The sequence below is a fragment of the Macaca thibetana genome, chromosome 11, assembly GCF_024542745.1.
Source record: "Macaca thibetana thibetana isolate TM-01 chromosome 11, ASM2454274v1, whole genome shotgun sequence".
Taxonomy (NCBI): domain Eukaryota; kingdom Metazoa; phylum Chordata; class Mammalia; order Primates; family Cercopithecidae; genus Macaca; species Macaca thibetana.
The window spans coordinates 1,855,093-1,879,065 of NC_065588.1; the positions used below are offsets into that span (position 1 = coordinate 1,855,093).

Here is a 23,973-nt window from a genome sequence, read left to right on the forward strand (position 1 = left end):
TACGACCTTCTGTTGTGTGTTTTTTATTGCCGTTCACCTTACCTCCCCTTAGCTTTTGGCACTTTTCTGAAGCTCTAATTTAGACACTGAGATTTAAGAAATTTTTGGAAACTTGCCATTCGGGATGCACAAATCAAAGTGCTTATGCCCAACTCCTGTTTCCTAACTCAAGCTTTCATCGTAACTTGGACCAGGTTTAGAATGGAGGGGAGAGCAGCCCTAAGAGGCAGTTCGTTCTTATTGTTGAAGTTTGTAAAAATCGTCTCTAATGTAACACTTGATGTCAAGGGATGTGTTAAGGAACTGTCAATGTCACATGATCATAGTCACAACCCTCTGAGCCGGTCAGGAGTGTGTTCACTCTCATTTTATACAGGGGGAAACTGAAGCGTAGGAAGTTTAAGAATGACTCTAGTGCCAGCACCGTATTGGAGAAAAGAGTGAAGAGAAAATTTAAGAAAACCTTTCTGTATTTATTATTCTGATTAAACAGTCTCATGTACACTGACTTAAAGGTTTTGGGGTTCATTAACCTAGTCCCTTCTATATAAGAGGAGGATCTGGTTCGAGTTGGTGTTTGAAATAAAAAGGAATTCCAACCCATTTGCCTTAGGTTAATTTAGTTTTTGGAAGGGCATTTCCAGTATTGGGATAAAATGTTCATTCTGAATTCTCATTTTTAAGTATAGATTTTAGAGTGTCCCATACCTTATTTGGGTATAGGCACTGGATCATTTCCTGCTTTTGACAATATTAGCTGAAGCCTCCTAATAACCCACTTTGTCTTTTCCTAGTCTCTTACTAAAAGGTATCTGAGCTGGGGTTGGTGGCTGATGCCTGTAATCCCAGCACTTTGGAAGGCTGAGGTGGGCGGATCACAAGGTCAGGAGTTCGAGACCAGCCTGGCCAACATGGTGAAACCCCGTCTCTACTAAAAACACAAAAAATTAGCTGGGCGTGGTGGCGGCGCCTGTAATCCCAGCTACTCGGGAGGCTGAGGCAGGAGAATCACTTGAACCTGGGAGGTGGAGGTTGCAGTGAGCTGAGACCACACCACAGCACTTCAGCCTGGGTGACAGAGCGAGACTCATCTCAAAAAAAAAAAAAACAAAAACGGAGTCTGTCTCGTTCCTGATACTCAGGTGATGTTATGTGGATGTTGTAGAGGAAGTAGATAAGGACAAGTTTGGATTCTGACTACAGAGTGCTAGGCTCTGGGTGTCTAGAGAAGCCTCTGGGCAATGTTACTTTAAAATCTTCCCAGAAACAACATCCTCTCCTTGAATATCTGGCTTCAATTGTAGTGTTTCATTTTGTCCTCCCCTCAGAGGGCATGAACCATTTGCTAGCCAGCACCGCCCCCCAACCCCCACCAACACCCTATCTAATGTACAAATCTTTCTGCCTTCAGCTGGTGAAACAAGGGCAGCCTGGCTGGCTCATGTAGAGGCTGCTTATGATGGCATGGGGCAGGAAGGAAGCGTCACATACGGTGGCCTCTTGTCACTGCCATCCTACTGTACCACCGTCCCTACCTGCTACGCTACCTGGAAATGAAAAGCGTAACTTCAGATCTTGGTTGTGCCATTTGCCACGTAGTTTGTCTAGCCTCGGTGTTCTGTCAAAATGAGGCCAACAATACATCCTCTAGATCCCTCACTGAGATTCTGTGGCTCCTACAGATTATTTGCTCAAACTTTTCCGTAGTGATTGGCTGGGGTTTCTGCCAAACCCTCACTCCAATTCCGTCCTTTTGTGGACTTCATTTATTTTTCTGGCCTTATGTTATGCCCACTTTCTTGCCTCCCTCCCACCCCCTGAACCAAAACTTCACTGAGCTTTATGAAGTGGTTGAAGCATTTTCCCTGAAAGCTCTTCTATTGAAATATACAACATTATTAGGTGGATTTAGTAGTTAACATATCCTTGGTACTGAGGAAGATCTGGCAGCATCCTTAAGTTCCTGGTCCTCCAAAGGTGTACAACGTAAGATTTCAAAATTCTGCATTCACATTTATTAAGTGACTTAGGTTCCAGCTTCATGCCTCTGAAAGCAGGTGATGGGCTTTAGAGTGAGCCAGGCTGCCACCTGCTGTCCTTTAGTGGTTCTGCTAAAAGTAGAAAAGGAGGAATCGTTCTGAGCTTCAAAGGCAAAACTTACGAGAATATTTTGTTCTCCAAAGTAGAGAAGGTTACTTTATCAGAAACGGTTTTTCCTTCCAATGGTCTTGAAAGGGATTCCCCTTGGCCATGCAGAGACACGGGGCCCAGAGGAAGCAGACAAAACAAGGCTAGAAGCTGCTCCAGCTTCCTAAGCCTGGCTTTTCGAGTTGGTAAATTTGCCTGAAAGTGCGCTTCCTGTTTGAGTGGGGAAGATAAGCCTTCCAAAAGATAACACTGGGTTATCGTCCTAGAGAGACTGCTGGTTGGTGTCTGTGAGTTGGTACTTGGGGTCAAATGCAGTTGGAGGTCAGAACATGCCTTAATGCCGAAGAATGAACGGCAGGTGGGCGGCCACGGCCTTGGCAGGGAGTGGCGGGGCGAGAGAGTGCTCACCCTGCTGTGCGCAGCACGGAGACCCTTGTGACACGTGGTTGGGACACTCAGTGGTGGCAGCCCAGGGGCTGGAAAGGGCTCCTTGCTGCTTTCTTAACCCTGCTGGGCCTGCTGGACACCTTATTGTTCCTGGCATCTAAATTGTAATTTCTTTGTCCCCACCTCCATGAAACAAGATAATGTAATGATAGCAGTTAGCATGTATTTATTTAGCGTTTACTATATGCCAGGCAGTTTCAAGCATGTTACGTGAATATATCACATTCAATCTTCACAATACTCTTCCAATAATTTGGAGGCAATTTTCAACTCTGCTGCAGTTTCTGTAATATGGGATGTACCCACTTTCAGGAGGCTGCTGTGAGGATGGAATGAGCTGAAACATGTTATTCGGTACGTGTAAACCTGAGCTGTTCTAGCATTATTCTGCCACTTAAGCTGGCTTCTCCAAGCTGCAGTGTCTTCTGCTGTAGGGGGGCATTACTACCACCCTCACAGGGTTGTTGAAAGACATGACTGTTAAGAGTGACATTCTGTAACCTATAATGTAAGTGTGTTTTACAGAGTTGGCATTTGGCCTACTCTAGAGGCAAGTTAGGGCTATTTGCTGGTAGGAAACTTGAACAGCTTGTACTTTGAAGTGTGGAGGCTGAGGGCGATGGAGGAGCAGGAGGAAGGGCCCCCAAATCCCTGCATACTATCCATGCCCATCACTAGGGTTTGTTAAACGGAAAGATTTGAGGCCTCTCCCAGATTTCTCCATGGTTTTGCCCTTAATGTTGCTCTCACCGTGGAGACTGTTGTTGCCTGGGGTTTGGTGGGGGGAGGAAGCTGCAGGGCCTTGGGACCCTGGGGAGATGTGTGTGCGCTGGGGCTGAGTTCCCAGATCGAGCTTCCCTCTCAGTGGACCCTGCTTAGCAAGTTGGAATGTTCCCACAAGTTCTAACCCTAAGGATTTCACTCCAGGGACAGAGTCAAGTAGATTCTTTTGTAAATCATTGGCCAGAAAAAGAGCACAACGACTGCTCTTTTTCACTATTTTACAGCTGTTTTTGCCATCCCCTGAATGTACATCAATTTCCATGAGGCAATTGGATGGCTCAGCCTATTGGCTTTTCATAGATGCAAACTTTCCTTTAGGGCTTTGTAAAGAAGTTTTGGGAAGTTCTTCAATAGTAGCAGTTCGGGGACATCACATGCAGCCCTGTCGATATTTCCTGAACGGATTTCCCTTACCCAACCCCCACCCCAACACAGTCAAAACCTTTTAGAGCATCCGCTAGGAAAGCGAGCTGCCTTCCACCCTGAGCCTCACTTTGGGGAATCTCTGCTTTAGTTGGGGCATGTTCTTGCCTTAGCCTCATCTCTGCATTTGGCCTCATTCTGCTGCTTTTTCTCAGTGCCCGGAAGTCCTTAGGTTCTACCAGAGACCACGCTGACAGAAACGGTCAGAAACCACTGACCTTTCTTGGCCGGGTCTGGACTCCGGAATACAGGAGGAACTAAGTTATTTTGTCTTGTTCCAAGCTGAGCTCACGCTGGCTTCCCGAAGAGGAGGCAGGAAGGTTAGGTTAGAAGTATGCTCATGTTGAGACCTAGGGCGGACGGTACCGGGCACCGTGAAGCGTCTTGAAAGTGGTGCCAGGGGATTGGTTTCTTGTTCCAGCCAGCATTCTCCGGCCGCAGGGGCCACCAGCCCAGGATTGACAGGAGCATTGGCCTGGGGGTGACCTGACTGCAGTTAGCTGCATCCCACGTCCGTGCTGACTTTTTGGGATGGCTCTGGAAGGATCACCTTGCCAAAACACAGGTCAGGCTAGGTGGTGTCACCGCAGGAGGTGGGGCAGTAGCCCCCAGACACACAGAGGCAGCAGGAGTAGGGGCAGCGAGGCTGAGGTGTCCGAGGCGCCGCCGCAGTCCTGGGCATTCTCCTGCGAACCCAGAGCAGAGGTGAGAGGGCAGCACTGAGAGGGGGACCCTCGAAAAGGGAGGGGCTTCCACCATGAATGGGGCCAAAATCCTGGGGAAAGGGGCGTTTCAGAAAGCAGGGGAAGCACTGCTACCTTTCTTAGACCCCTCCCTTTTGGGGGAAAAGCCAAGGCTGGCCCCGCAGCCTGGGAAGGGGGCACCAGCCTTCTCTGCTTGCCCCAGGCTTGGAGTGGCTGCGGGGTCGTCCTCTCAGAATGGCTTCAGGAAAGTCCTCAACTCTGGGAGCATCTCTGATGGGGATTATTGTCCCAGCAGACGGGACCGTGTATGAAGCACCCGGCTCAGGGCCTGACACCTGGGTCTCGGTTCTGGATCTGTTCCAGCCACTAGGACTGTCATCCACATGACGGCCTCCTCACATTGCTCAGATCATTCCGAACTAAGTGCAGCGGGAATGAGGACAAGATGGGAAAACTGCGTTCTAATTCACCTAGCGCCCAAGGCCTAGGAAGCGTGGCTCTTTGTTAAAGCACCTTTGGATCCTGGTTGACTTCGTATTTTAATGACATAGGGCTGTGCTGTGTTTTCACACCACCACTTCAACAAATGTGAAGGGTTTTTCCCTCCCCACTCTCTGGACACCAACTGGGCGTCTGTCCTGAAATTCAATTCAAGTCTGACACTATCGAGAAGTAGCATTAGATCCCGCAAGTTACAGGGCTCAGTCCCACAAGGTGGCCCTCACCTCACATGCTAATCGCAAGCCCCAGGTCTTCTGACCTTCTGACAGGCTGGCTGTAAATCTAGGGTTCCCATGACCCCGTCTCAGGCTCCGTCATTTGTTAGCACGGCTCACTAAGCTCAGGAAGGTGCTTCCCTCACCATTACCAGTTTATTATAAAGGACGCAGCTCAGGCAGCTGAGTGGAAGAGACACACAGGCCAAGGCATGGGGTGCGCAGAGCTCCCACACCCTTTCACCAGCTCGGACACTCTCCAAACACCATTGTTCAGGGATTTCATGGAGGCTTCGTTACGATAGGCACGATTGATTAAATCTTTGGCTATTGGTGATCAACTCAATCTCCAGCCTCCTTCCTTTCCCAGAAGCCAGGGCGTTGGAGCCAAAAGTCCCAACCCTCTAATCCTGCCTTGGTGTTTCCTGTGGCCAGCCCCCATCCTGTCTAGGGCCCCCCGCCACCAGTCATCTAATTAGCATTCAAAGATACCCCTATCATTCCAAAGGTCTTAGAGGCACCTGCGAAGGAACCAGGGACTAAGACCAAACACTATACCGAAAGATGCACCTATCACCCTAATCATTCAGGAAATAACAAGGGTTTTAGGAGCTTGCCAGGAATCAGGACAGGGACCAAATATCTGTTTCTTCTTATATCACCGCGTCACAGGGCATAAACGCAAATGTTTCCCCTGAACAGCACAGGTGTGTTCATTGGCATCCATGTATGCTCCTGTCTTCAGGGCACAGGCCCAGGCACAGAGGGTTTGGGGGTGAAGATCCAGCCCACCCTCGACCCGCCTCAACCCGTACCTCTGGATGGAAGGCGTGGCAGGAGTCTGGTCGCCTGCGGAGCTTCTGGGAGCGCATCCGGTCACATTTGACAGAGGCATTATGTGCAGAAATCACTGTTAAGGTCAATATCTCAGGACCGGAGCCCATTCTGCAGACTGGAACAAGGTCTGGAAGAACCTGCTCTGGTGCCACCAGTTGCCCTGCAAGCAGCTTTGGGGTCAGGAGGCAGCACCGGGGCCCAGGGAAGGGTTAGAGAACAAATAAGGGAACCCTGTGGAGGGCAGACTGGTGGTGAAGGAGGCTGGCCCCGCTGCTCAAAATCTGAACCCCACAGACACCTACAGCCCCGCCCCCACCGCACACATCCCCGAGGACTGCAGGATATATTTGACTTCTGTGGCCTCCTGCAGCACTGGCGGGAAGATGCTGCAGTCACAGGTGGGGTCTGTCACCAGGAGGAGGAGGTTACTGTTGGGAATCTGTTGCACCACAAATACCCTGCAGCAAAGAAAGGGAGTCGAGGACGGCTCCGTGGCGACCACGGGAAGGGCTTCTAGGGAAGGAACTTCTGGAGACTTCAGTGTGGAGTTAGGGTGGCAGGGAAGCCCGGAACCGTGAGGCGGTGCGGGTCGGGGCAGCTACGGGAACGGGCCCGGGCAGATGGCTCAGTTCTAACTGGCTTTCCCCACAAGCCTTTGCTGCTGCATTTCCTTTCCTAGCAGATTGGAGAAAGTGAGGAAGTCCAAACCGGGCCGCTTTGGAGAGTGCAGAGTTGTTATTAATACATGCAGGGACAACAGGCGTCAATCAAGACCATCCAGAGCAAACGGGAGGGGCGGCCACGCTTGCTTTGGGTGAGGGTGGCGGGGGCAGGCCTGGGCGAGGCGGCAGTGCTGGGGCTTGGCCACCAGGTGGCGCGGTGGTCCCGCGCTCGGCGAGGCCGCCCCGCGAGGAGTGGCGGGAGTGGGGCGGGAGGGGCGGGAGTGGGGCGGGAGGGGCGGGAGTGGGGCGGGAGGGGCGGGAGTGGGGCGGGGCCCGCCCACCGGGCCCACGGCCTTCCCAGCAGTCCCAGCGGCCGCCTGCCGAGCCCTCCGCCGGGACGGGGGTCTCCCACGTCCACACGTGCACACCGCAGCCGTGTACACGCTAAGCCTTCACGGCTCTCCAAGAGGCTGCTATTGTGCCCATTTTGTAGATGAGCAAACGGAGACTAGAGCAGGCGAAGTCACTGGCCCACGGTCCGGAGCCAGGAAGAGCAGAGCCCGTTTTAAACTCAGGTCTATCTGAGGCCCTCGCCTCACTCCGAGACCGCGGCTCTATCCTGGCACCGAGCCCTGGAGACTAGTGCACAGGGGACGCGCATCTCAACCCTCAACCCTACACGGAACCCGGGGTGACACCCGCGCGGCAAGACGCGCAGGGAGGGGGAAGGGAGCCCCCATGCCAGCGCCGCGGGGGCCGCACTGTTCAATGGGGTGCCACGGCCGGGGGGTCTGGCCGAGGCGACCCTCGAGGAGGCCGCTGCGTTCCCGGGGTGGGGTCCTCCCGGGCTCGGCGGCGGGGGTCAGCACGAGAGACCCTTTCGTCCGGCCTCCCGGCCTCCCCGGGCCAGGGCGGGTTGTAACTAGCGGCGTCCACACAGCAGGAAGCCTGGCCGGGCTGCTGTCCGCGCGCTGGGGGACCCAAGTCGGTTCCCTCCTGGGGCCTCCTGAGATGGGCTCATGGCAGAGATGGGCACATGGCAGAGCAGGGCCGCGCCATCCAGGCGGGGACTGTGCCCAGCGCTCCGCTTCCTCCCAAGGCTCCCAGCGGCCCAGGACATCGCACACTTTCCGGCTTCTCTTCTCGCACCTCCCTCTGCCTTCCAAGTGCTCCCCGTGCAGCTCAGCCCTGGCCCCGGCCTGTGCCCGAGCAGGGGTGAGGGAGACCCGCTGAAGGCCCCCTCGCCCAGGGACGCCGCGGCCTCGGCGGGGTGGGGTGGGGCGGGCTCGCCACACGGGGTCTGGCCTCGCCGCCTCTCCCCGCTCCCCTACGGCAGCGCCCCCGGCCGTCCCGGCCCCCAGCGTCCCGCCCGCCGCAGACCTTCCGCCTCCTGCGTCTCCTGCACGGAGGGCGGCGCGGGAAGACCCCGGCAGCGTGGCTCGCGCTAGAAGCTCCCCCTCCTCCCAGGCCCTGCCCCGGCTTCCGTCTCGCGAGGGAGGGAGGGGCGTGGCGGGACGGGCGGCGCCGCCCTGCGGCCTCACTTCTGGCAGGGCCCGCACTCGATGATCCCGTTGGCCTCCCGGATGGCCGGCTGGTACACGAACACGGGGTACTCGGTGTCGCACGGCTGCAGCTGGTCCTGCTTCTTTTGTTTGTGGGCTGCGGGCAGAGAAGGGACATCAGGCCGCCAAAGGGGCCTCGGAGGGCATGGCCTGGGGTGACCTCGCCTCAGCCTTCCCAGGGCCAGAGTTCCCCCCAGTCCATCTGCAGGTGGCCCCTCCTCAGGCGGTTCTCGGTACACGTGTGGAGGAGCCGGTGGGGGTGAAGGGAGGGGAAGGCACGGAGAGCGGCTTCACACGGGGAGCGCCGCGGGGCCCTGTGTCTTGGTGGAGGGAAAGCGCTTGCTCTCTGGGAGCCTGGCTCTGGCTGTGAGCTGGGGGCGGTGCACCATCTCCAGGGCTCCTTCCAGCACTCAGATCCGGGGAGGGTCTGAGCGGGGAGCAGAAGCAGTAGGGGCACCAAGGGGTGGTTTGGGGGTACTTAGGCCCACCACCCCTCCCCTCACTGTGGACACACCTAGCGCTGTTCCTGGGCAATCCTGCCCTCCTCTCCCGCATAGCCAGGCCCACCTGAGGGCCTGGGGTGGGGGCAGCCGGGCAGGTGGGCTCCAGGCCTGGGGCTGCCAAAGCCCAGAAGGCACAGCCGCCTGGCGCGGGGCTCCTTGGGGGCAGTGCGATTTGCCCTAGCTCCCTGGGACAAGGACAGTGGACTCAACCGAAGGCAGAGGCGAGTGCCTCAGCCCCGCTCTGGGGGACCCAAGTCTGTTCGCTCCTGGAGCCTCCTGAGGTGGGCACATGGCAGAGCAGGGCCCCACCGCACAGGCGAGGACTGTGCCCAGCGCTCCTGTTCCTCCCAAGGCTCTCTGCGTGGCCCTTCTGTTCTCAGGGCCCGGCTGTGGCCCCCAAGGATAGACCTAGAGGTGGGGGCCACAAGTGTGAGCTACCTTTCCAGGCTCATGTGGGGTCCTACAGGAGAGCATGGGTCTCCTCAACTTCCAGACCCAGAAACTTCCAGCCAGAGCTCGAAACCCAGAGCGGACACCGGCTGGCACGCGGAAAACCCTCACTGAGACGAGCAAGCCCACAGCGGCTGGGCTGTGAGTTTTGTCCCCAGGGCTGGGCACAGAGGCCTGACAGCGGCAGGGTTGAGTGGCATCCCCAAGGTCACGCAGTGGAGGGGGCTGCAGCACCTACACCCCGGCCTGGGACTCCAAGTCCAGTGCTCCTTCACTGAGGACACTGACACCTGGGCAGGCCAGGGGGAGGAGCTCCAGGGGACAGGTGCCCCAGAGAAGAGAAATTCTGAGTAGGCAGATTGAGGGGGATCATCCTCAAGATACAGCTGCTGACAGAGGGGGCAGTGTCCCCACCCCACGGTGAAGCCCTGTGTTTCTGCGCACGGGGGTGGGGACCTGCTTCTAAGTGACACAGCGTTCCTGGTTCCTGTCACTGACACCTGTTGACTGCAAACGCCCCAGAGCAGCCCCACCCAATCGATCATGGGTGTGAGTCCAGGAGTCTGGAGACACAGCCCTAACCGCCCTGAGCCCAGGGACAGGGGAAGCCCCAAGCCAAGGCCAGCAGGAGAGAACAAAGAGCAAGCCAGAGGGGGAACACAGCAGAGCTGAAGAGATGGGATAAGCTGGGGACAGCCCAGGTGGTGGGAGGTTTTGGAACCCCGTGGCAAAGGTTCTATGAACACTGAGGCAGATGGCCTCCTGTGGTCATGGAGTGCCCAGGCGCCCGGGCAGTGAGTGCTTTGAAAGGCCAGTCTCATTGCCGCCCTGCACGTGTGGCCAGAGCCACCGGGCTTTGTGTTGGGGCCTCTCATGGTCGCTGCCTCTGGGGGACTCTGTCCTCAGACACAGGGTCCCAGAGGGGAATCATCCTGAGAGCTTCCTGGGGCATCTGGAACCAGGAGTCCTGCTGAGGGCTGGTGATGCCCGGGCTGGGGTGCCGCTGTTTGCTTCTCCAAGCGGTGGGCTGGCGGTTGCTCACTCATACTGGCTCATGGCCACCCAGCCGCACCACCCTTCCTCTTGGAATCTTACATGTTCTCACCCAACGGGAGGCTGGAGTTTCTCGTTTTCCCTGGGGCCTGACTGTCCTCGTGTGAGATGAGATCTGGGCTAGACTCCCCAGTCCCCCAACCCCCAGGAACGGTACTTTACACCGGGAAAGCTCAGCCCTGCCTGGGGTCACTCCTGGGACGGGTCATGGAGGGCGGGTTCTGTGTAGCTCCTGCTTCGTCCCCAACCCACCGCTAGCAGGGATTGTCAGCAGAGCTACTTACAGTGATGGAAGACACTTTTGGCTGGCCGGGACATGAGCCCAGCACAGGGTGGACACGGCACAGGAAGAACATGGTAGCACAGGAGGGCAGGATGTCATGGGGTGGTGATGATGGCACATGGAGTGGCGGTGTCCCAAGATGATGTCACACACAGAGCCAGGAGTGAGGGAGGTGATGAGAGAAGGCCACGCAGGGTGAGAGGTGAACAACGATGCTCCTATCCCCACTGTCACCCACCCCACGGGGAATGGTCTCACGTGAGTGGACCAAAATGCCACTGCTCTTCAGCACACGGCCCTGCAGCTCCATGCACTCACCCTCGGCCCCTCTGTCGTACCAGGAGCCCCAGACGCTCCACTCCAGCAGGAACCTGTCGGACACAGGACTGAATCTCGGAGACCTCTGAGATTACAAGGGGCTGGAGTATCCCTGACAGCCCCCGGCCCATCCCCTCTCCTCTAGGACACCCTCTTCCCTGCTTGAGGGCTCTGGGGTGAGCGGTGAGGTCCCTCCCAGGGGCAGCGTGCAGGGAGGAGGTGGTGTCCATGCCCAGGGATGGTGCCCTCCTTCCCCGGGTTCTGGTCGCAAGTGGGTTGTCCTGGAGACCTTGCAGCCCCCTGCTCAAGCACACCCTCCTAAGCCACCCTTGCATGCAGCCCTCCACCAGCCCCATGTCTACCCCCACTCACAGCACCAGCTCCTGCAGCAGCCACCTGGTCGCCGTCAAGAAGGCAGAAATTGGCTGGGAAGGAGAGAGTACACACTACTCACACCTAGGTCCAAGGCTGAGGGTCCCCCCACGCCCCAGCACCACCCTCAGAGAGACCAGACAGTGGGCTGCCCTGCCACTGGGAGTGGGGGCGGCAGAGCTCAGGCCCGCAGCCCAGCACCCACTATCCCCCTACCCCCCACCTGCCCTGCAGAGCTGAGCTAGCTGGGAAATGCCTATTGCAGGTCAGACGTCTCAGGTGGGGTTGGACATGCCCCTCCAGGAGATGAGTCAAGGCCTCATCCTGGTGCTGTACTGCTGAGGATCCCTGGTGATCAAATGGCAGTGTCAGGGGCTGAGGCTGAGGCAGGTTGCTTTCTCTGTCTCCGCCAGAGGCCCTATTATGTCACAGCTACCAGAGCAGTCCCTTTGAAGACCCACAGGCCTGCCTGAGAGCGGGACTGAGAGCAGTGGCTCTGAGCAGAAGGTGGAGATGGTCAAGGTAGGGCCCTGGGGCCAGACACCCAACGTGGGTGAGAACAAGGACCAGTGACCTCATTCCAGGAGAGGGCAGAGGACTGGCTGGCTGGCAGAGGGAAGGGCTGGGTGACACTCACGCTGACCAGGGGCTGGGCTGCGCTGTGGTGGTGACTTGAGGGTTTGCACATGGCCTGATAGTCGTACATGGTCACTCTGAAAATCAGACGCAGGCTGTGATGAGTCCGAAGCCACCCCCACACCCTGCCCCTGCCTCAGGAGGCTTTACTAGCAGAGCACCCATTTACCGCAATTCCCAAAGGAGCCTGAGCTAGGACAGCAGATCAGAAGACAGTGCATGCTGAAAATTGCATGTCTGCACTTGGAATGGTTTAAAGACAATGAAGAGCAAATGGCTTGCCCTCTGAGTTGGACGGTTTTCCCTTTTTCCCTCTAGGGTCTGACCTGCGGGGTCCCTCCCAGGGAGGCCCACATGACCTTAGCCCTCCCCACATCATGTTGATGCCCTGGCTCCATAAAGGTTGCTTTTGGAGCTCTTTAGGGGCACCCACTGTGGGTTTTGGAGGTCAGGATCCCGAGATCCGCTTGGGCCACTTAGCGTCAGCTCTTGGTTTGCTATGTCTATTTGGACGAGGGAGGAGGTGCCCCACTTACTGGTTGAACACCCCCATGCTGAGCAGCTGGGTCATGACAGCACCATCCACCTCCCCCAGAAATCTTCCCGTCTGTGAGGGAGGGAGAGCAGAGAGAGGGAGGGAGAGAGATGGAGCAGGGTGGAGCCTTCTGAGTCCAGCATTACTTACTTAGCTCAGGTCGAGGCTTCTGGTGCCTGTCGGGCTTTCCCTCTAAATGCCTCTCAGCATCATCCAGCTGAAACCTTCCACCCACGCCCCTCTCCGGGCCTGGCCCCCGCCTTACCGTCCAGCCTGGTGCTTTCCAGGCCAGCAGACTATGAGACCAGCCTAGAGGTTGCAATATGATTTTTCAATGGTACAGAATTCCTTGGAACAATTCTGTGTGAATCACTTGCAGCAAGGTTAAAGAATGTTTTATGAAACTGGATTTGTTGTACGTGCTGTGTGTGTGTGTGGGGTCAGATATAAAACACGTTTACACGTTTCTGCAGGTGAAGGTCAAAAGCAGCGCCTGTCTCGTGCACACTGGTATCCTCATCCTCCCAGTGTGAGAGGGCTGGTGTCGCTTTTGATGTCCCATCACCTCCCACAATCAGTGTGCCCTGTGGATAGGTCATTTGTCCCCTCCACGACAATGACCTAACCGGATCCCTTGCCCTGTCTCCACTGCCCACCTGCCCGCCTCACTGACCTCTCCCCTAGTCCCTGTGGCACTGCCAGAGTCATCTTCCTCAAATGCAGCATGAATGGGTCACTCTCGTCTTCATTTCCAAAAAATAAACAGGACCCTCCCTCCTGCCCTGGCTCCCCTTTCGTTGTCCATCAGCCAGTGCTTTGTGGCTTCTGTGCCCTGTGCCAGGCAGCGGCCCCCTAGCTGGCTGAGAATGGCCTCAGGCCCCCCATCCTGCCACCTCTCATGGCCTCTGTACCTGCCTTGGCCTATTGAGTCTGCCGTTTCTCAGCAGGGCAGGGTGGCAGAGCTTGGGCTTTGGTGTTGGATTTCAACTTGAATGTAGGCTGTCTTTAAAGATTGGGGATAGCGTGTGTGCAGCGTGTGGCTTCCAGTAAATACTTGAAAAATGGCAGCCATTGTTAGGAGGAGAGGTCTGGGGTCTGGCTTGGCTGTTCTCCCTGCCTTGATTACCCTTTCTCTGTCCTCATGCCAAGGAACTTTTTTCCTCACCCTCGCTGGGAAGTCTTTTGATTCTAACTTTTCCAGCCAGAACGAGGCCTTCCTCTGCACACTGGCAGCCTGTGACCTGCATGCCCATGCGTCCCAGTCTCACTCTGCCAGATAAGATATTTGGTAGAAAACTGTATGAGAACAGGACCATGTCTTACTCATCTCTGAATTCCCCAAAGTGTCTTGGTACCTGGACATAGTCAGTGTGGAATTTTGGTAGGGAAGGGAGGTGGAAACTAAGCTGAGGGTCACGTCAGGTTCTTCATGGAGATCTTTCTAGCTGCCAGGGCCCCAAATGATGACATGTGTGATAACTACCAATAAAAAGAAATGCAAGGCTGGCACAGGAGCTGAGGCACATGGGCCTGGCCAATCTCAAGGAAAGGTAGGCATTGTCTGGGTGCCCACCTGGGGCCTGCCCTGGACAGCCAAGTAGACTCCAGCAAGCCTTCTGAAGGGAACAGAGATTTATTCCAGACAAGGGCTAGTCAGAACGCACAACTCCTGAACACCTAATGAAAAATCAGAGAAGTTCTCTCTCAAATAAGAGGTGATGGTGCAGCTTCAGGACAATAACCCCAGTACCATGCCCATGGTTCATAATGCTATGACTTATAATCAGCCAATATGGGGCCACAGGTCCCCAGATGCACCCACGCCAGGAATCTGGGATGAAGTCAGGAAGTATTACTTTCCAAATTGGAATTAAATGACAAAACATAGTCTTTACATCCTACAGTATTTCCTGTATAAGTGGAAATAGCTGACTTATAAAATTAAAATGTGAGGATGCAACCCACTAAAAATGCATGGCAAATTGTAATCTAAAAATGGACGGGTCAATTACAAAAGTAAGCAGGAGGAAAACAGGCAGACAAAGGTACTCAGACTTGCCTGTCTACATTCTGCTCACTCTTCACCTGGAATAGCCTGACCACCAAAAACTATTTCATAACACCTTTTATTCACAAGGCGCTCACCAGGTGAGTTTGATGCACAAATGAATGAAATGGACACGAATCAAGAACTTCAGACTAGTTTGCATGGACAGACAGGGAACACACAAACTCTCAGACAGGGCTGGCTGATAACCGGCACCTCCTACAGTGGCGGAATGGAGTGGGAACCCAAAGACCTGGTAGGCTGCATGGAAGAAGGCAGTGGACATGGCAGGGAGACAGCAGGGAGGGTCAAGGGCATTCCAGGGACAGAACAGCACATGGGAATGTGAAAGGCATTGAAGTCCCGCCTGTTCAAGGTGCAGCCCTAGAGCTCTCCCTGGTGCCTCCAGCTAAACTCTCTCAGCTGGGGCTTGCTTTTCGCTATTCTAGTTACTCTGTGTGTGTGTGTGTGTGTGTGTGTGTGTGTGTTTCCTCCGTCACTCCCTCACCTGACAGCAGGATTCTAGAGGACAGAAATCCACCTCTATCCCACAGCACCACACCATGTCCTGTTTACAGTTATTATTCCATGCATATTTGCTGAAGGAATGTGTGAGGGAATGAATGACCCGACTCTTCTGCTCCCTGGGAAAGCGCAGCGGAGTGGAGACAAGGCTTCTGACGAGGCTGGTCTTAATTCCTACAAGCCTGTCCCATTCTCCTTCCTAATTCTAGGCTTATTCACTAACAACCCTGTTGTTTAGACCCTGGATTCTGAGAAGAGAGGTCCCTGAGAGCACGGATGTGTATCCTGGACACTAGAAAAATGTATCCCCCTCCATAAATAAATAGCTTGATTTTTCTAGGATTTGTCACTCTGGCAGAAAATATCCATTCTCCCCGTCTTCTTTAGTTAGGCACCCTGACTTTAATTATGGCAGCCATGTGCTCAGCGAAAAGACTACATTTCCCAGTAGCCCTTGCGGCAAGGACTGGCCAATGGAATGTGAGCAGAGCCGCTGGGCGGGACTTCCGGGAAGCGGTCCCAAGGCCTCCTGCCCCCTGCCCATCCTTGCCCTTGCGCCCTGGGAAGCGGACTGGAAGGCAGGAGCCCCTCCAGCAATGCTGGGATCGTGCGGATGGGGACAGGCCGGGCCCAGGCTGCCTTCATCTATTCTTTTATGAGAGAATAAACCTTTAGGTGTTTAAGCCACTTCTCTGCTGGCAGCAGAACACAATTCCTGGCTGATAGTTTCTTTTGAAGTCTGTCAGGGCAAATCCCCAACTCAGATAGAGTCCCTGAACCTGCAAAGCCAAGGCCCAAAGGTCGACGTGGGATGCCTTGTCGATTTAGGAGCCCCGGACCGTCCGTGGAGTGGCACCCAAAGCATAGTGTGATGCCCGGGCCTGACTCCACCCCAGCCCCCGTTTCAGGGGGACGATTCACAAATAAGCAGTGGCCCATGGGTTGCCTGAACTCTGGGGTTGGGTCAGAAGGGTCGAGGACCCCCCTGCCCGGCCTTCAAGTCTGGAGGGAGGCTGGGGGGAGGCGGGTCCTGTGAGCACCACCCAGAAGCCTGCAGGGGAAGCAGATGGGGGCAGAGGCAGGCGAGCAAGTGATGAGAGGTTGGGCAGTCCCTCCCAGGCCTGGACTAATTTGCAGGGCTGTGGGAGGCTGTGCCCAGACAGAAGGGGTGCTCTTGACTCTGGTGACAGATGGAGTAAGCGTCCCATGGCCTCCTTACCTGGGGACAGCCTCCGTTTCTTCTCTAAAGATGGGAGTTCATCCTCCTAAGGGGTGTGAACACTCAAGTCCCTGTGTCTGGCTCGTGTGGGAATCAGTTTCCTTTTGTCTGCTCCTGGCTTGTGCAGCCTCTCCTGCCCCCCGTCCCCCAGGCTGCAGTCTCTTAAGGAGTGTTTTGGACACTCAGGGGTGCCTGGGAGGGACGTGGAGGAGCGGGGTGGGGATGGGGCAGCACCGCACTCCCTGGAAAGCCACCTGAAGAGCCTGCCTCTGACCACGACAGGATGAATTTTATTCCTGGAGGGCCCAGGGGAGCAGGGCCATTTGGGAAGCCAGGAAGGCAGAGGGAGCACCGCTGCCAGGGCATGTGGTGTCCCGGAAGATGGCCAAGGCAGGCTGCCCAGAGTGGAAAGGATGGGAACACGTGCCAGGCTGGGATAGTGACTTGAAGATGAGGAGCCTGGGCTGGGCAGGCTGCAGGGGGCAGGGAAGGTGAGAGGGATTCAGGGAAACAGGACCCAAGGCCCAGACAGGCATGCCTGACGCCCCTGATAACAGAAAGGGATGCCCTGCTCTGAGGACCTGCCCGGTCCCGGCTCACTGGGCTAGGGCGTGGAGGGAGCAGGGTGCTGTGCTCTGAGAGATCCAGGGAATCTCCCAGGGAAAGGTGCTGGGATGGAGCCTCGGATTCTCTAGGCTGCAGTTGCTGCCCCTTGGAGATCCACTTTGAAGCTCCCATGGGTGGGTGCTGTCAGGAAGCAAATGACAGGCATCGGAGTCTCCAGATTCAGGGTGACAGATCCACTATGAATATTACAAAGCTCCACAAAGCTGCCGTCATTGTCCCCAACTGTCTGCTTCTCTTTCTAGGCCCCACATCAAGGGTTGCAATCTTGTCATCCATAACTCTTTATTATAAGAATGAGCCCTGGCCTGGAAGAGAGGCCAAATGTCTAATCAGCAGGCCTGGAACACCACTGGACAGGAGACAGCCAAGCAGCCACTCCCTCGGGCTGACTGCAGATGGGACCCTTGTGGTTTCCCCACTCACTGACTATGGGGAGGAGGGTGTGGAAGGACTTTGTCTGGGAAGAACCTTTGCATCTGTAGCTCAACAGGCTTCTCTCTCCAGGCCCCTGGGTGAACCCCAGCAGGGACAAGGAGTCACTGGAAGTTTTGACACATTTGCCCAGTCAGGAAAGTGACAGCAGCCAGCTCAAGTGCATCCAGCTCTACAGCAGCCACGAGGTCTGGGGAGGGTTCTCAACCCATCACGCACCCAGTCACCTGGAGGGCCCCTTTGAGCAGACTGCTGGACCCCAGTCCCAAAGTGCCTGAGTCCCTAGGTCTGGGTGGGGCCCTGGCAAATCTGCATCTCTGACAAGCTCCCAGATGCTGGGGCTTCCATCCTTCAGCAGCACTGGAGGCCTAGAGATAAGCAGGGAGGAGCAGAGAGGAGCGGATGAGTTAGGGGAGCCAGACTCTGTGGCCCTCGATGGCGCCTGTGTGTTTGGGGAAGAGGGGCAGGTTTGGGTCGGTTGGTGGGAGTTGGTGGTGGGCAGACCCTAAAGTGGTTCACAATGATCGCGGCCTCCTGGGAGTCCCGCCCTTGTGTAAGCCCCTCCTCTTGAGTGTAGGTCGGACATAGTACCTTGTTTCTAGCAAGCAGACTACGGTAAAAGTGAGGGGTGTCCCTTCTGAAATCAGGTTTCAAGACTGACTTCCACCTTGGCTTGCTCAGTTTGATGAAGGAAGCCGCCTGCTGTGGTAGAGGATGCTTCCGCCTCACAGCCCTGGAGGAACTGAATGCTGCCAACGTGGGACCGGATGCAGATCCTTCTCAGGTCAAGCCTGGAAATGACAGCAGCCCTGGGGACCTTGATGCTGTAGCCTTGTGCAAGACCCTGAGCCAGCCGCACCCAGATCCCTTACCCACAGAAACCGCCAGATTTTAAGTCTTCTGGTTGTAAGCCACTGCTTTTGCGATAATTTGTTATGCAGCAATAGATAACTGCTACAGAGTTGTTAAATGAATACGTTTTTTCAAAAACAGCAAAAACAGATGGATGGACAGAGTGTTGGACAGCTGAACAAGTGGCATTAGCCCCAGACTCTCTACCTCCCTGTCTTCCTCTCACCTCCCAGTCCAGCGCCTGCTACCTCCAGCCCTCACTCTCAGGCCAGTTCAGTTCTCCACACAGTTATCGAGTGTCTGCTGTGTGCCAGGCACCACGCCAGGCGGGGTCTCTGGCCTGCTGCCCTCCCATAACCCGACACAGTTCAGGCTGCATGGTCACAGCTGTCCAGAGTGAGGAGAGAGGAAGTGAGCCCTGTCACAGTGTCTTGACTCCCAGGGCTTGACACTAGCCCAGAGCTTAACACAGGGTTGGGATTCCTGGGCCTTGCCTTTCAGGTCCTACAGGCATTGGTCCTAACTCCATGAGACTCAGCTGAGCGCAGCAAGTGAATGAACTCCACCTTAAGCGGTGACAGAGTGACCTGGGTGGGGCTCAGGGCCAGGAGTGTCACCCAGGGGGCCCGGACTTGCAGCCTCCACACCCACCAGAGGAAGCCAGTCTAGCTGGGGTCATGAACCGTGCCCTGCAGATGCTCAGGTCCCATCAAGACCAGTGTCCTCCCAGCTCAGTTCCCCTTCCAAGAGGTCTTTTCTAGAATCTTCTTCCCCCTGTTCTTTGCTGCTCTTCAGTTGGCTTTCTGGGTTTGAATTCTGGCTTTTCTGTGGCTGTGAGTTTTTGGGTTAATGCTTTAACCTTGCAGGACCTCATTTTCCCATCCTGTGTAAAGTGAGACTAACAAGGTCCCAGCAGATGATGTGGGAGCCTTCCTCACTTCTGAGGCCTCACCGTTGGGGAAGCAAGGGTGAGCCAAGCACGGTGGGAGTGGGGGCCCTGGCAGGAGCCTCTAGAAGGTCAGTTCATTTCTGTCCTGTTTCATTTCATGGAGGATTTGGGATGGCATATAAAACTACACACAGGGTAAAAAGGTAATAGAATCATTGAGAAAATGGGGGTGATGAGTTCAGTAAACAAATACATTATAAAATATAAATCTCTGAGTAACTGATGGCTACCACATCTAATCCAAACTTGTTCTCAGTGATTTCACAATCCGTGAAGACATGTGAGCAAATGTGGTCTGGACAGAATAGGACCAAAGTGGCCCAGTGGGTTATGAGAGGGTCCCCCGATATGCCACACGCTTGCCAGCTTCTCTCAAGACTGGGGTGGTTCCCCTCCAGGGCTGGCTCCCTGCACGGTTGTCTGGCTGCCTCTGGAGCAGGGACTGGCAACCACAGCCCGCAGGCCAAGCCTGGCTCACTGTTGATTCATGTGGGACCTTGATCTAAGACTGGCTTTTCCATGTTCAAGTGGTTGGGGAAAAAAAGTCAAAAGATTGATAACATCTCATGACACATGAAATGTATCTGAAATTCACATTTCAGTATTCAAAGGTTTTACTGGAGCAGTGCCACGTGCATTTGCTAACAGATCGCCCGTGGCTGCTTTCTTGCTGCAGTAGCAGGGCTGAGTCTCATGAAGTTCAAAACCAAAGTGTGCATCCTCCCCTTTAGGAAATGCTCGCCTACCCCTGCTCTAGAGCTCGCTCTCAGGCTTGGCCATCCTGTCCCTCTGTCCTGCCACCTCCCATCCCAGTGTCCAGAATCCAAGCTCTCTCTGGGACGCCTTAGCCCATGCTCTGGCCCTTGAAAGCCAACACCACGGGAGGCCTGGGGACGTGGTCAGGCTCAGTTACCCAGGGCAAGAGGGGTCAGAGCATGAACGAGGGGGCATCAGGTAATCCCAGAGCCTCACACCAACCACTGGTTTCAACTCCTGTCATCACCGGTTTTCTCCCAGAACAGTGGAAAAATACAAAGGCCCGGGCTCTGTCTGGGGAAGAGTGAAATGGCCAAAAGGGGGCATGAAAGGGAGAAGGGGGAAACCAGAGGCAGGCGCCCAGGTGACCACGATGAACAATTAGCTGAGTCCTGCAAAGCCCTGCCCCCACTCCCACCAAGAGGAAGTTGAATGAAACCGTCTTTGGCTTCTCTGCTCTTGTGGCTGAGAACTGCTGCTCGTTAAGTGGGTCATTTAAACACTACCCCAAGGAGTTAGATTTCATGACCCACTGGTGCCCCTTTGTCCTCACTTGTCCTCTTTCCCAAGTCTCCTTCCGACACCCCTGCTCCGGTTCCTGCCCTGTTACGATGACTTCTTTGGATCGGAAGCCGCATCCCAGTCAGGCCAGACCACAGCCCTGAGATGCATGGAGGTGGCCTTGACCACGACCTCTGCATCAGCCTCTGCCTATCAGGCGGTGCGAGCCTTCAGCTGGGGCTGGCTTGGACACCGTGTAGTCCAGCCCCCAGCGAGACACGGCGAGCGGAAGTCGCTTGCCCACATCACATTTCTAATTAGTAGTGAAGCTCACACAGAACCAAATACTACGCCCCTTTCCCCAAGGCTCAGGCAGGAGGCCGTTCGGATGCTCTGCCTCGCTTCAAGGAAATACGTCTGGTGAATAGATCTGGATTTGCTTCAGGTTGGAATGGGCTTCTTTCTCAGTTTGATTCCTGGCTAAAGGAATAATCCATTTTGAGGCCCCTTTTGGAGCCCAGCAAGTATAAAAATATTATTGTACTTTCTCTTTTTTCTGTCTGAGTACATGTTCAGTTCAGAGAGATGCCCCGGCCGGGCGCGGTGGCTCAAGCCTGTAATCCCAGCACTTTGGGAGGCCGAGACGGGCGGATCACGAGGTCAGGAGATCGAGACCATCCTGGTTAACACAGTGAAACCCCGTCTCTACTAAAAAATACAAAAAATTAGCCGGGCGAGGTGGCGGCGCCTGTAGTCCCAGCTACTTGGGAGGCTGAGGCAGGAGAATGGCATGAACCTGGGAGGCGGAGCTTGCAGTGAGCTGAGATCCGGCCACTGCACTCCAGCCCGGGCGACAGAGCGAGACTCTGTCTCAAAAAAAAAAAAAAAAAAAAAAAAAACAGAGAGATGCCCCACCCAGCGGGGGCAGGGGAAGGTTAGGATGTGCAAGCCAGGCCTTCAGGTGAGAAAGCCTCACATCCATCCCCCATTTCTTCCCTGGCACACTGAAGGCCCGAGCGTGGTGGGCGAGAGTATAATTTTCCATAAGGTCCAGACAGGACAAGAACAAGAAGTGGGGAAGACGTGTCTTCTGGGCCCCACGATGGTAGAAAGGCAGGAGGGGGTTGGGGGTGATCTGATGAGTGGGTGTGCTTGGATCGCTGGGGGGAGGCCCTGCGTGAGGCTGGGTCAGTGTGGCCAGCCCGGGCCCTGAGATGGGGTTACTGAGTGGCTCCTACCAGGGATGGGACGAGGCCAGGCTAGTGACAGGTAAAATGAAGAAGTAATATTTTCTCTGACTCTCTGAGTTGAAAAGTGATCCAAATTCTGCCATCTTGCTCTGTTGACTTTGGCTTTAAGAACACCGTGTTCTTCAGACCTTTCAGCTGAATTGGCCCTGAGCAGGGTTCCCTCCCGGGGCCGTGGGGCTCTCTTTGGCTGGAGTGGCTGCCCGATGTCTCCAGTCCTCCTGCTGCCCTCTCCCCCTCATTCTACATCCCCAGTGACTCACCTCATGGGACCTCTTGGAGATCAGAATGAACCCATTGTTGTCGATGACGAAGCAGTCCAGATCCTGGGGGGAAGCCCAGAAGGGAGGTTACGCCAGGACCCTCGCCCACCCTGGTCCTCCGGCCTGTCCCCCAGCTCTGGAAGGCAGCGTGGGAGCCTTCCCTGCAGGGAAGGAGGGGATTTGGGAGAGGGAAGTTGGTCTGCAAGGAGGACCAGGTGGAGGGCCATGGCTCCCTCCTCCAGTTTCCTCACTCGGGCAGAACTTACACTGTCCTCACAGCTCTGTGTGCACGGCCCGTCCACAGTGCTGCACTGGAAGGAAGAGGAGAGACTGAATGTGGAGACGGCATGCATGTGTGTGGTAGAAATGGCGCGTGGAAGTGGGAGCGCTGTGTGTGGGGTACGTTTGCAGTGTGTGTGCATGTGTGCATGGGGTATGCAGAGGGCATGTGTGTGGGGTGTGGGATGTGTGTGTCGTATGTGGAGAGCATGTGTGTGAGGTGTGTGCATGTGTGTGTCTGTATGCGGAGGGTACATGCGTGTGGTGTGTGCATGTGTGTGTCTGTATGCAGAGGGTACATGCGTGTGGTGTGTGCATGTGTGTGTCTGCATGTGGAGGGTACATGCGTGTGGTGTGTGCATGTGTGTGTCTGTATGTGGAGGGTACATGCGTGTGGCATATGCATGTGTGTCTGTATGTGGAGGGTACATGCGTGTGGTGTGTGCATGTGTGTGTATGCGGAGGGTACATGCGTGTGGTGTGTGCATGTGTGTGTATGCGGAGGGTACATGCATGTGGTGTGTGCATGTGTGTCTGTATGTGGAGGGTACATGCGTGTGGTGTGTGCATGTGTGTGTATGCGGAGGGTACATGCGTGTGGTGTGTGCATGTGTGTCTGCATGTGGAGGGTACATGCGTGTGGTGTGTGTTAGCTCTGTGTGTGTCTGTATGTGGAGGGTACATGCGTGTGGTGTGTGCATGTGTGTCTGTATGTGGAGGGTACATGCGTGTGGTGTGTGCATGTGTGTGTATGCGGAGGGTACATGCGTGTGGTGTGTGCATGTGTGTGTATGCAGAGGGTACATGCGTGTGGTGTGTGCATGTGTGTGTATGCGGAGGGTACATGCGTGTGGTGTGTGCATGTGTCTGTATGTGGAGGGTACATGCGTGTGGTGTGTGCATGTGTGTGTCTGTATGTGGAGGGTACATGCGTGTGGTGTGTGCATGTGTGTGTCTGTATGTGGAGGGTACATGCGTGTGGTGTGTGCATGTGTGTCTGCATGTGGAGGGTACATGCGTGTGGTGTGTGTTAGCTCTGTGTGTGTCTGTATGTGGAGGGTACATGCGTGTGGTGTGTGCATGTGTGTGTCTGCATGTGGAGGGTACATGCGTGTGGTGTGTGCATGTGTGTGTCTGCATGTGGAGGGTACATGCGTGTGGTGTTAGCTCTGTGTGTGTGTATGTGGAGGGTACATGCGTGTGGTGTGTGCATGTGTGTCTGTATGTGGAGGGTACATGCATGTGGTGTGTGCATGTGTGTCTGTATGTGGAGGGTACATGCGTGTGGTGTGTGTGGTATGTGGCCTGTGGGTGCAGCATGTTGCAGGCCCTGGCTGGTGGAGTGGCCCAGGTAACCCTTCTAGAGGTGCAGGCCCTGCAGCCCCCGGGCTCAATGCTGGTGTGGGGAGGGGGCTTTGTGGACTCTGCACTGGCTGTCCGGTGAGGCGGAGGGTGGCTGCAGCCCCCTGCCCTCCATCCCTCCCCATTCATTCTCGGGCTCCCTGCACTTGCCCAAAGCCAGGCCGCAGCAATGAGTGATGGGGGCTGAGGGTCGGCGTTGCAGGACATTGGGGCTGAGGGAGCTTGAGGGAGGTGATGGGGGCAGCTCAGAAGCCCAGAGGGACCTGAGGGCTCTGGGGAAGCAGAGGGGAAAGGAGCCAGTAGAACGGACGGGACCGGGCCAGGCAGAGCGGGGAGTTCTCAGCCAGAAGCCGCTGTCGTCTCTGGCATCTCTTGCCAGCCATCAGGGCCTGGACCCTGGACCTTGGACAGTGGAGTGAGATGGCTCTGCCTCTGCAGGGGGGAGGTGAGCCAGTGACTTTGGGATGGCGAGGGGGGTGACT

The 23,973-nt window shown here is 55.6% G+C and overlaps 1 protein-coding gene across 1 annotated transcript in view; it reads right to left on the reverse strand.

The window, feature by feature from the left end:
* Window positions 1-2,738: 2,738 nt before the first annotated feature.
* The window catches only part of CACNA2D4 (calcium voltage-gated channel auxiliary subunit alpha2delta 4), a 133,662-nt gene continuing 112,427 nt past the window's right edge, over window positions 2,739-23,973 (reverse strand). The window contains exons 28-38 of the mRNA XM_050747031.1: window positions 22,117-22,161; window positions 21,851-21,913; window positions 12,434-12,504; window positions 11,899-11,974; window positions 11,262-11,314; window positions 10,890-10,942; window positions 10,573-10,593; window positions 8,262-8,379; window positions 6,404-6,516; window positions 6,037-6,119; window positions 2,739-4,487 (exon numbers count right to left, since the gene is read on the reverse strand). Of these exons, the coding sequence (XP_050602988.1) occupies window positions 4,383-4,487; window positions 6,037-6,119; window positions 6,404-6,516; window positions 8,262-8,379; window positions 10,573-10,593; window positions 10,890-10,942; window positions 11,262-11,314; window positions 11,899-11,974; window positions 12,434-12,504; window positions 21,851-21,913; window positions 22,117-22,161 (801 nt within the window). The 3' untranslated portion in view covers window positions 2,739-4,382. The remainder of the gene's footprint in view (window positions 4,488-6,036; window positions 6,120-6,403; window positions 6,517-8,261; window positions 8,380-10,572; window positions 10,594-10,889; window positions 10,943-11,261; window positions 11,315-11,898; window positions 11,975-12,433; window positions 12,505-21,850; window positions 21,914-22,116; window positions 22,162-23,973) is intronic.